This window comes from Pithys albifrons, chromosome 7 (genome assembly GCF_047495875.1).
Source record: "Pithys albifrons albifrons isolate INPA30051 chromosome 7, PitAlb_v1, whole genome shotgun sequence".
Lineage (NCBI taxonomy): Eukaryota > Metazoa > Chordata > Aves > Passeriformes > Thamnophilidae > Pithys > Pithys albifrons.
In genome coordinates this window covers 46,141,643-46,152,621 of record NC_092464.1, presented here as the reverse complement: position 1 = coordinate 46,152,621, position 10,979 = coordinate 46,141,643, and the positions used below count along the sequence as shown (strand labels likewise).

At 46.4% G+C, this 10,979-nt stretch overlaps 1 protein-coding gene across 1 annotated transcript; it reads left to right on the top strand.

Moving 5' to 3' along the window:
* The first annotated feature begins 7,925 nt into the window (after window positions 1-7,925).
* Window positions 7,926-9,679, top strand: TMEM158 (transmembrane protein 158). The gene has a single exon (XM_071561368.1). It carries the CDS (start codon window positions 8,152-8,154, stop codon window positions 9,112-9,114), a length of 963 nt encoding a protein of 320 aa, XP_071417469.1. The 5' UTR covers window positions 7,926-8,151; the 3' UTR covers window positions 9,115-9,679.
* The last annotated feature ends 1,300 nt before the right edge of the window (window positions 9,680-10,979 follow it).

Below are 10,979 nucleotides of genomic sequence, written 5' to 3'. Positions count from 1 at the left end.
AAAGCATTATAGACTCTCTCTGAGATTATCCTCTTTATTCTAGTGGTCACTGGTGTCAGCATCCCTGACTGTCCTGGCACATGGAAATCCCATAGAGACTAATTAAATTTTCCTGACTTGCAATAAGAATACAGGGGGTTATTTTTAAATCCTATTTTTGTCTGTGGTTTTATCTAGCTGCAATGGATAAGATGTGGCCAAAAGCATAAACATGCCTATACCACCTTCTCATAATTGAGGGTTTGGGACGTGTATACCAGAGTCTGGAAATCAGGGGGCCATAGCAGTTCTAGCAGCACAGTTTGTTGGCTGCAGCAGGATTAGAGTACAGTATATGGGTATAGGTGAGAAGAGGAACAAAGCCTTCATTCATAGCTAGAACTCAAGAAGAGGAGCCTGAATATAGCTATGACAGATTACCACCCATCATTCTTCATGAGAAGATAAAAATGCAATTGTCAGCTCTGGGCAAATGCAATGATGTGGGTGATGGACTCATGTATAATATTAGCAACAGCAGCATTTGACATGATGGTTTAAGCAAGAAATCCAACAGACTAAATTAAGGTACACATCTTAGGGCTGAGGTGCATCCCTCTTCAATTTGCAAAATCAAGCCAAGACATAGTAAATATCCAGACACTCTCCAGGCACACCTTCTAAACTTGATCAGTTCAGCAAAGAACCAGGCACACAACATCAGAGGCTATATTCCCTACTTGTTTTGTGATTGTTAGTTCATGGAAAGGGCAGGTAATGCTGAGTGAATATCAATCTCTTAGAGAGCAAGTATTTTGTACTTCATGTATTTTCTAAGCATCTCCTTCTGCTTCACAACATCGGGAACATTTGCATGAAAATAGAAAATCTTTGTTTCTGAAAAGCCAGTGTTCCTCTGCTGCTTGTTCAACGCATCAGGTTTAAAGGAATTTGTTCTTACTTGTGTACTCCCACATTAAGGGTGAATCTGTAATACCGTACAGAACAGCACTTATGAGTGCAATGGTCCTGCTGAAAGCAATCAGTTGCCTTGTTCATGTGCTGATTTTGCTGGATTAGGACAAGAGTTCTTTAAAAGGAACTGAACTTTAGGAACTAAAGCTCTGACTCCTTTCTCTTGCATGAAGCTACTTCAGCTTAGCAAAGGTATTAGTCTTGAGGTTTGAGTGCCTAATTATGGCTCATACGGATTGCAGCTATTGCTGGGAAAATAAGTAGCATGAACTAGCAAGTTCCCTAGAAATGAAGAACATTTTGTTTCCTTTTAAATCTGGTTTGTATCTAACCCAGAAACAGCTGACAGCTTTTTGAATCTGACAGTTGAGACTGTCTGCTGTTTTGCAAACAATAATGATGCTGGACTGAGGACTGGAGTGGGAAATGTAACCACCTTCTCAGCACTGCTTCCCAAATAAAGGAATGGGTGGGCATCAGGCTGGCTGTACCTGCCTGGGTGACTCAGCCCCACTCTCTGGCACTGACACTTCCAGAAAGAGTTAATGCTGTTCTGCTGACTCATGGAGGCAGATGAATCTCTTTTCCCCTCTGAGACACAGCAAAAGTGTCTCACTGAGAAGGCACAGCAGGCAAGGCACATAGCAGGGGCATGCCTATAACCAGCTTGCAGACCACTGCAAGTGGTACCTGTGTGATGCTTGAGAATTCAGGTCTGCTTCTGCACACCAACTTCTTACAGCAGCTCTGGAAATCCCAGTCTAAGGTGTCGATGAACAGTCTGGAATCAGGGAGGAGTTTAGTTTTGACTGGTAATTTTACTGATTATGTTGATGCTGCTCTGTGCTTTAACTGTCACTGATTTGTTTCATGCAGCATCTCCAAAGTATCACAATTCATCTCAGCTTGCTCTGCCAAAAGCCAGGCCTAGCCAAGACCTATGCATCTCCTCTATTGTAATCTCCTCTCTGCCTACAACATCTGGAACTCTTCATTCACTTGGGCACATCATTCTTTTTCCACACTTCTCCTGTCATTTCTCCTCTTCCACTGCTCCAAATGCAAGCTTCTTGTTCTCACTTTCAAAGCCTTTAACAATTTAACAGTCTCATACCAGTTCTGGTATTTGTTATCCTTCCACCCACCCGCCCTTTGTTGATTGCAGCCTCCACTTTTCATTCTTTGTTCTACACTTCCCTTTTTGACTGGGGACAAAAGCTTGCAGTGAAACCAGTTAAGTCTGTGCTGTAGACACCCTTACAACATCTCTATCCTGCATCATATAGCACTGAAGAACCAGCTAGTAACAGACCAGCAGAGGATGGTCAGGACTTCAGGCTGGCTAAGGAGCTGCACACAGGATCCTGCAAACTCAGATTCCCCTCCACTTGTTCTTTGAAAAAAATACAAGATTGCTTCACAGTCCAAGTGTCTTGCAGTTTCCTGGGGAAGCAGGGTGCCATATTTCATAGCTGTGTTTTAAGGCCACAGAAAGACTGAGGCCACACTGGAACCCCAAGCAAGTGCCAAATCCACATCTGCTTGGTGCAGGCTAATACTAGACTTCTTCACCTGTCTTTTTTTTTTCTATACAAAGATAAATAACAGTAAAGACAAGCCTTAGGGCAATGTTCAGAACAGACTGGGAAACACTCAAAGTATTTGCAGAATTAAATGCTTTCCAGGGAGCTATTTTTCAATGTATTGTAGTAAATGTTTAGATTTTCTAAAGACAAACTCATAAAATAGTCATTAAGGAATGCTATTTTATGTACAAATATTTTGCAGAACAATTTCATGTGTAATCACACCAAATGTTTTCACATTCCTGTTACCCCCACAGCATTGGCATTAAACAACTACTGCTTTACTACATCTCTTTTCCTTCCAGAATGTCTGTGACATGTCAGAGCTTGCCCAGAACCCCAGGGCTCATTCAGATGTTCAGAATATCTGTGCTTCAAGAACACATAAAGTTTGACTCCCAGACAAACCCATCCTGCAATAGCCTTTAGCTGGTAGAAAGTAAGCCTGAGTCCTGCAATGTGTATACTCTGGTGGGAACAAAGCTCTTACATTGCCCTTTAGCCCTATCTGAGATGTCTTTGAAATTACTCAGATTGCCAGTCTCTCAACTCTACCTTCACAGACCATTTAATTTGGATTTATTATCTTTATCAACATATCGGATCCTAAATTTGCCAGTTTCAGCCAAACTCCAACACTGCCTATGCCTACTGGTGAAATAAATTTGAGGCAAAATAGATTATAATTGTAGTCAGGCTCCTGGCCAATGAAGTATAAAATAAGCAAGCGTGGTAGTTACAAGACAAAATAAATATAGTCAAAGGCTGAATCTTCCCTAAGCTTTAGAATTTCAGTTAAGAGGAAGTCTTACATGAGTGAGGGTTTTAATCAACCTGCAACTGGGAGCCTAGGCAAGAACGTGAATCCAGTCTTCTGGAACACTGGTCGAATCCTATCCATTGTATAAATGGAATACATGAAAGTATTGCAATTAACGCTCCTTGCAGGCCAACTAGACCTATCCAATACCTATGATGTTTTGTGAATACCTCAAGACCACCTTCAGCTGTGGAAGTGCAAAGTTTGCTCTTTTGACTACTTCTCTCTTAAATACATTCCCACAGAATCTTTTCCTGTTGTTTACTTTTGATGTTTGTCTAAAAGCCTCAGCCGATATATAACATACTACAAAAAGTTCTGAAAGACTGTTGATATATTCTCTGCATATATTTCTCACACCTTTAGAACTGAAGCAGTCTTTTTAGTTCTAACAGAATTCCAAGGATGAGTACTCCTCAAAGCTCTCAGAGCACTCATCCAGCAGGCCCTCTATCTTACAGATACCACCTGATGCTCTGAACAATCTTTTCCCAATTTTCTAGCAATCCTATTTATAGATGGATTAAACTTTGCAGTAATTGCCATGGATAACCCTCCTTCAGTACTCCCTTTAGGATTCCTGATGGCAGTTTCTTCCCCTTGGTCCACACTTCCATGGTCTCTGTGGCTTACAGACCATGGGAAGCCCAGCAGAGCCCATTCTGATGTGCAAGGCTAAACAGCCCTTGCTGGGCACCACTGCCCTCCCCTTCCCTGCCACCTTGTCTCTCTCCCTCAGCTACGCAGGTACAGCTTTTTGCAGGAGTTTGTGGTGATCTGGATAAGGGGTTAAAGATTGTGCTTAAGGTTGGACTGAAAGGGTTTACAGATTTTTAATTAAAAAGGGCATGACTATTAAACTTATTTTAACATCACAGTCATGTGCCCCAGATCTTGGACGTGGGGTATTTTATGGCTTCAGGGACATGTGTTTTTATAACTGAAGGGTGGTGCAGGGGTGGTATCTGCTGCTGATAGAAATGCCTGTCTAACAATGAGCTTAGTGTTTTTGCTAAGAGAGGTGTGTTGACTTGTCTGGAGAGATTATGCCCTTGTTCTCAGCCTGCTTTCCAACTGGCTGTTCCTTTTGTCTGGGCTTCTGATACTCTTGTAAAGAGTGGTACAAAACCCTGGCTGGTTGTGTGCAGTGCATGATCTCTGTTCTCTGCAGATAAGTCATTCTGACATGATGCAGCAGTAGCAAGCTGTGCAGTCCAACCAATTTCTGTTACCCGTTTCAGAAGCTTCAGTGGCCCTTAACTGTCTAATCACAAATAATTTCTGACAAATCCACAAGAATACCAAGCAAGAAGGAGGAGAGTGGAATTTTTGATCACTGTGCTTACTATCAAAGCTACACATTGGTGGGCAGTATGAAACATCCCATAGCTCCTTCCTCAACCAGCAAACCAGTGGTTATCAATGACTCCTCAAAGGACACAATCCACAGATATTATGTGATCAGTTCACTTCTTCACATTACTCTGAGACTCTCCCCCCACACAAGCTGTGAAACCATTAGCCAACCAAATGTTCTAAATTGTATCACAGTCACGGAAATGTTTTTCCTCTGCTGGGAACAAGTATACCTTTCAGAACAATCAGGATAGCTTGATCCTACTCCTTTCACAGATCTGAAACTGCTCTTTTCTGGGAGGACTCAAGTACCAAGTCCTTTTTCCTGACCCTGCCTCCCTCTTCAGCTGTTGACTGTGAAATTCTCCTTATTTACCTGGCAGTTTTACAGAAATTGGTAACGCATCACTTTACTTACTTGCTCCCAGCATCTCTTTTTCCTGTAATTGACAGTAGGTGTCTTTCCACAGGAAAAATAACTCTGTGATGTTATGGCTGGGTGTCCAACTCTGCTACTTTCCCATCTTCTCTCCCACATGCAACTCCTCTCAGAAATGACAACTTCAAAAGCATATCCTCTGTCAAGAAAAAGTTCCACAGGTATTCTCTTTCCTCGGTGCAGATCAACATAAGTTTGCTGAGAAATGCTGACTGAGGATCACAAGTTTTTGACTTGAATGCACTTATGGATTCCTTTCTGGAATCTGTAGCTACTGAGGGTCAGTTTCCACTAGCTGCTATGAGACTTCAGGCTCTAAAACAGTGCTCTGATGAGAAGCAATTTTAATGGCACTTGGGCAGAAATACTTATTCTGTTCTTGATTTCATCATACTTGAAGTATTTTGCAAGCAATACTTTAGTAAAAAATGCTCAGTTAAAATGTCACAAAACAACTCCAAAGATTCCAACTGTCCCTCACCATTAGTCTTCAACCTCCCAACAGCTCTGCAGTCTGCCTCATGAAACTCCTACTGTCTTGTTACCTCATTATTCCCTTCTAAAATTCTATCATTATAGCCCACTTCACACCTCCTCTACCATACTGTCAAATGCTACAGTGACCTATGGTGCATGTTATAGTTCTAGTTATAGCTCTAGAATCAAACCTGCAAAATCTACACCCTGATCTGCTTGTGGCATGTAGGGCACCTTTAGTTGACCTCCAGTTTTTTTATGCTTCAGTCTCTCTATCTATAAAACTACTTTGTTCTTAGAGATTTGTGGCTGAAAACCACAGAATAGAGCTATAAGTATTAATACTGCTTACAAAGAGTTTTAAACTGTGCAGCAACTTCTCTGAATGACTGAATCCATGCAGAGATTAATTATATCTGGTAGACCTAGAAATAAAGAATCTGTAATGGACCCTGCTGGACAGTGCCTATCAGCCAACGATCTACCACACTTTCTGCTTCTTCCACCCACTTGCTCAATTATTCCTTGGTGCAGAGAACTAGGTATGAGGCACCCATACATCTCCAGCCTGAAATAAACTGCTGCTGTCTTTTAGCTCTTTTCTGTGGAGGTCTAAATGATGTTGAATGTATTTAACTTCCCTGTGGCAGGTTGTCTTTCCTTGCAGAAAAAGAAACTTGGCTCAACCCTTCTCTCCTCCAATTTCTTCTCAAACACCCCTAACTGCATTCAGCTGGGTGTTGGGAGTGGAGACCAAAAGAACTGAAGCTCTGCCTGAGAACATTTGCCACCCACATACTGCAACAGTGTTCAGGAGCTAAATCTTATTTATGAGGCTTAGTTTCATTTCCAGTCCTTTGTGCCAAAAATCCCAATGCAATGTAATTAGTGCACATGGGTGGCCACACAGGTTTGGCTACACACTGGCCCTCACTTTTTCTGGTCTGAGGTCTATGGACATACTCAAATCCCATAAATGTGTGGGAGTGCAGATATGACAAACAACATCAGGAGATGCATGTAGAGACACATTCAACAGGCAATAAAAAATATCAGGGAACTCTCAAATAAGAGACAGTGAAATAGCACTGAAAAATGTATTAACTGTATTGCAACATTTGAGCACAAGCCCAGAACTGGAAGCAGACAGTTTGCTTTGAACGTTTCATCAGGCATGTTTCTCTGTAGTAAGCAAAACTAAAAACCTAGCCAAATTATAGGTAGCCAATACCCTTTGGACTAACTTGGGTCTGAGCACAAACACATTTTGGTGCTCAGATGAATAGACAGCAAAGAGCTCTGGGTTTTGTCATGATGTATTTAGGCACATGTCTGATGTGGGACCAGTGCCAATCTCAAAGGAGTGCCTTATGGACTCTAGTTCTATTGTTTAAATAAATTATCCCATTCATATTTGGGAAAGACTAGTGTCTCTCTTTTGCACCTGTATTTGTGAAAAAGGCTGCAAAGACAAAGAAAAGAGTCTAAATTCTGGATGCTTGCCAGGAAAATGTAACTCTATCCCATCCTCTGTTCAAGGTAAAGACTAAGAAACATTCAAGATTTGTGTCATTACTTCTGTCCCTCCTCAAGGCTCCAAGTGTCAAACTATAACACAACAAGCCTCAAATTGTGTCCAGAGTAACACTATAACCAGCACAGGATCACAAAATAAGCTGGAGTACCTAGTCTGGTTCTAAACTATCATGCTTATAAAGCAGTGTTTCAAGAAACACTGCAAATCTCACGGCTATCGCGCGTGGGAGTTTCATGCTCCTTGTGAGCTTCCTCCTTTAAATCTTTGCTACGAGGACCGACAGCACCCGTCGGACGGATGGAATAACTCGTGCCCAAGGCCATGTTTGGACGTCCGACTGCGTCTGAGTCCAGTCGTGGAGGGCACCACTGGAAGGTCCCGGTCACCGCGTTTAAACGCTTTTCCTGCGCGTCTCCCTCGTCCCGAACCCGTTCTATAAAATCGAAGCGAAGGCTCTTCATGGACGCTCTTCCGCATCCGCGCCTCCCTCCCCGACCCGAGGGCGCTGTCCGCAGCCAGCCCCTCTCCTTCGCCGATGCCCACCGAGGAGGGCGAGCGGCTACGGCAGCTCCCGGGGGCGAGGCGGCGGAGCCCGGAGACGGGCGAGGGGGGATCGGGCGTAGCGGAGGGGGAGAGGGGTCCCCGCCCGAGGGCAGCGCCCCGAGGAAGGGAGCGCGGCTGCCCCGGGCCGGCAGCGGGGTTGGCAGGGCGGACGGCTCCTCCCGCCGGGGCGCTGCCGGACCGGGCCGGGGGCGGAGGAGGCGGGGAAGGGGCGAGCCGCTGCCGTCACCGAGGTTCCCGGCTCACTCGGCTGGTCGCCGCGGCAGCCCCAGCCCCGCTCCCACCCCCTCGCCTGCCCAACCCTCCTTCCCTTTCTCTCGCTTGCTCGGAGAGAGCACTGTGCCTCCCTTCCCAGATGGCAGCCGGCAGCGCCATGCAGCCTCCCGCTCCTCCTCCTCCTCTCCGACTCTAAGTCAATGCCATGCTGCCGCTGCTCTTCCCAGCACTGCTGGCCGCCTGCATGCCGCCCTGCCAGGGCTGGAGCCCCTCGGCGGCTGCCAGCGGTCAGGAAGAGCAGGAGCAGGAGCTCTTCTTGCCCCCTGCCAACTCCTCCTCGCGCTCCTTGGGCAGCCTCGAGATGGACCTCGACGGGGCAGCGAGCAAGGAGGAGGGGAGCACGGACAGCCCAGGCACGCCAGCCGGCCCCAGCCAAGAACCTTTCTCTTCCACTCCCACCTCCTCCGGGCAGCAACAGCAGGAGCAGCAGCAGCGTCCCCAGCCGCAGGGGCAGCCGCAGTCCGCCGAGGACCCGCACTGTAACATCAGCGTGCAGCGGCAGATGCTGAGCTCGCTGGTGGTGCGCTGGAGCCGCCCGCTGGGCATCCAGTGCGACCTCCTGCTCTTCTCCACCAACGGCCACGGACGGGCCTTCTTCTCCGCCGCCTTCCACCGCGTGGGGTCGCCGCTGGTCATCGAGCACCTGGGGCTGGCGGCCAGCAGCCCTCAGCAGGACTTGCGCCTCTGCGTGGGCTGTAGTTGGGTGCGGGGCAGGCGGGTCGGGCGCCTGCGGGGCTACGCGCCCCAGCCCGCTGCCGCCCCTGCCTCTTCTTCCTCCTCCTCGTCCTCGTCCTCCTCCTCCTCCTCCTCCTCCTCCTCGCTGTCCTACCCGCCGGCGGCGGAGCCCGGCCAGTACTGGCTGCAAGGCGAGCCGCTGAATTTCTGCTGCCTGGATTTCAGCCTGGAGGAGCTAAAGGGCGAGCCGGGCTGGCGGATGAACCGCAAGCCCATCGAGTCCACCTTGGTGGCGTGTTTCATGACTCTGGTCATCATCGTGTGGAGCGTGGCCGCCCTCATCTGGCCCGTGCCCATCATCGCCGGGTTCCTGCCCAACGGGATGGAGCAGCGCCGCGGCACCACCGCCGGCACCTCCACCGCCGCCAAGTAGCCTCTCCCGGTGACCCCCTTCTCTTTGTCGTGTGCTGTGGAGGGACGCGGAACGGACTCTGTCGTGTTTTTGTTGTTTAAAGCGTGCCACAGGTGCGCGGCGGGACGCGGGGCTGCCCCAGCGCCCGTCCCGCCCTGCCCTGACCTGACCTGGCCAGCCCCGACGGGACCAAATTCTGTGTGCGCGTTTTATATATTTAATACCCGTTTTAAACGAACCTTTTGGTTAAAAAAGAAAAGAAAAAAAAAGAAAGAAAAAAACCAAGCAAGGAAAAGCCCACCCAAGAAATCAACGGAGGAAATCAAAGATCCTCCTATTCGGCCGCATTTATAGTCATTGGAGTAGTGTTTTCGTACAGGAGTCAGTTTGAGTGGGTTTTTCTTTTATTCAGAGAAAAGGACATCTCTCTTTGGCAGGATGGAGAATTGAAGCGATATATATATTGTTATTGCTGAAGCTGAACTTTCATGAACCTTTTAGACTGTATTTCCTGATTGAGATAGTGTATATTTATTATTGTAGCTCTGTGTTATTTGGCTTTTAATACAGAGGTTTTCTTTCTGGAGCCACTGTAGCCTTTCGTTGGTCTGTTTCCGCCAGGGTGGAACAGAGGGTTTGGCTGGCCTTCCTGCCTGAAAACCTGCCACAAAGCTCCTCTTTCCCCATGAGATGGTGTTACCAGGGTTGTTGGTGGGAAAAGGGGCATCCCAAATCCTTTCTGAAGGGTGTTTGTCCTGTCCATCTGTATGCCATCACCACAGTTGGATAGCATGGGGTGGGGGCCAGAGCTGTGCCAGAGATCTTCCAAGGAAATTTAATCTGCACCACTCCACAGATTACAGCTTTTTCCTCAGTTTGTGGTCGAGTGGCTTCAGTCCTGGGAAAATGAGGCACACTCTTTGAGATGTGCTAAAAGCAGTGTGGGGGCAAGTCTCTGACTTCCACAAAGTTCGTTCCTCAGAAGCAACTTGGATTCAGTGTATTGGAGGTGCAGTAATACTGTACCTCTTTTTCATCTGCCAGTCTGCAAGGTTGCTCGCAGAAAGTCTGTGAGGTGAGAAGGCAGGAGCTGCCAGTCCAGAAGTAGATTCCAGCTGCTGCTGTGCAAGCATGCAAAGAAGAAAGATTTCTTCTCTCTTGCTTGTGCAGAGTTGCATAGCCTGAAATACTGTTTGTTGTATACTTCCAACTGTTTAGCCTTATAAGAAGCTGTTTCATTTGCCTTAGACATGATTAGTCCAGCTGAAGTTTCTAAAACCAAAATATGAGCTAAGTGACAAATATTTGCAATAGGAATTCTCATTCCTCTGTCAACATCAATGTATTTCATTTGCTAGGAACACATTAATTCACTTGGGGCTAATTTTGTGTATCCGTAATGTTTTCTTCCCAAGTGTTTGGTGAAAATGACTGGATGACAAGTCTGGAAAAATTAAATTCTTAGGATTCCTATACTTTTTAATTGAGAACAAAGTAAAATGAATACATGCTCTGTGTGTATGCCATCTGGAAAAAAAAATGCAGAGAGAATAAGACTGACAAGTGGCAGAAATTCACCAAAACTTAAAAATGCTCTGTGTTACTGGGCTGCCTCTACATCCACTGTTCCTCTTACTGATTTTGAAGGGGTCGTCACTTGAGTAAATATTGTAGTTGTGCTCTTTTCAGAAAGCAGAGGATCCAGGCACTGTGAGGAGTGTTCACTTGACCTGTTGATCCAAAGGGCATCTTCCCCTGTATGTTTAGTTTACAGAGCCTCTCTTTTCTTCCCTTGATGTGAAAAACGGTGTCATTTCCCCCTTGTGCACTCTCATGCACAGACATTTGACTTGCTAGAGAGCAATTCTTTGCCTATCACATCCTGT

Coding starts and splice junctions, on each gene's coding strand:
- TMEM158 (XM_071561368.1), top strand. CDS start 8,152: ATGCTGCCGCTGCTCTTCCCAGCACTGCTGGCCGCCTGCATGCCGCCC.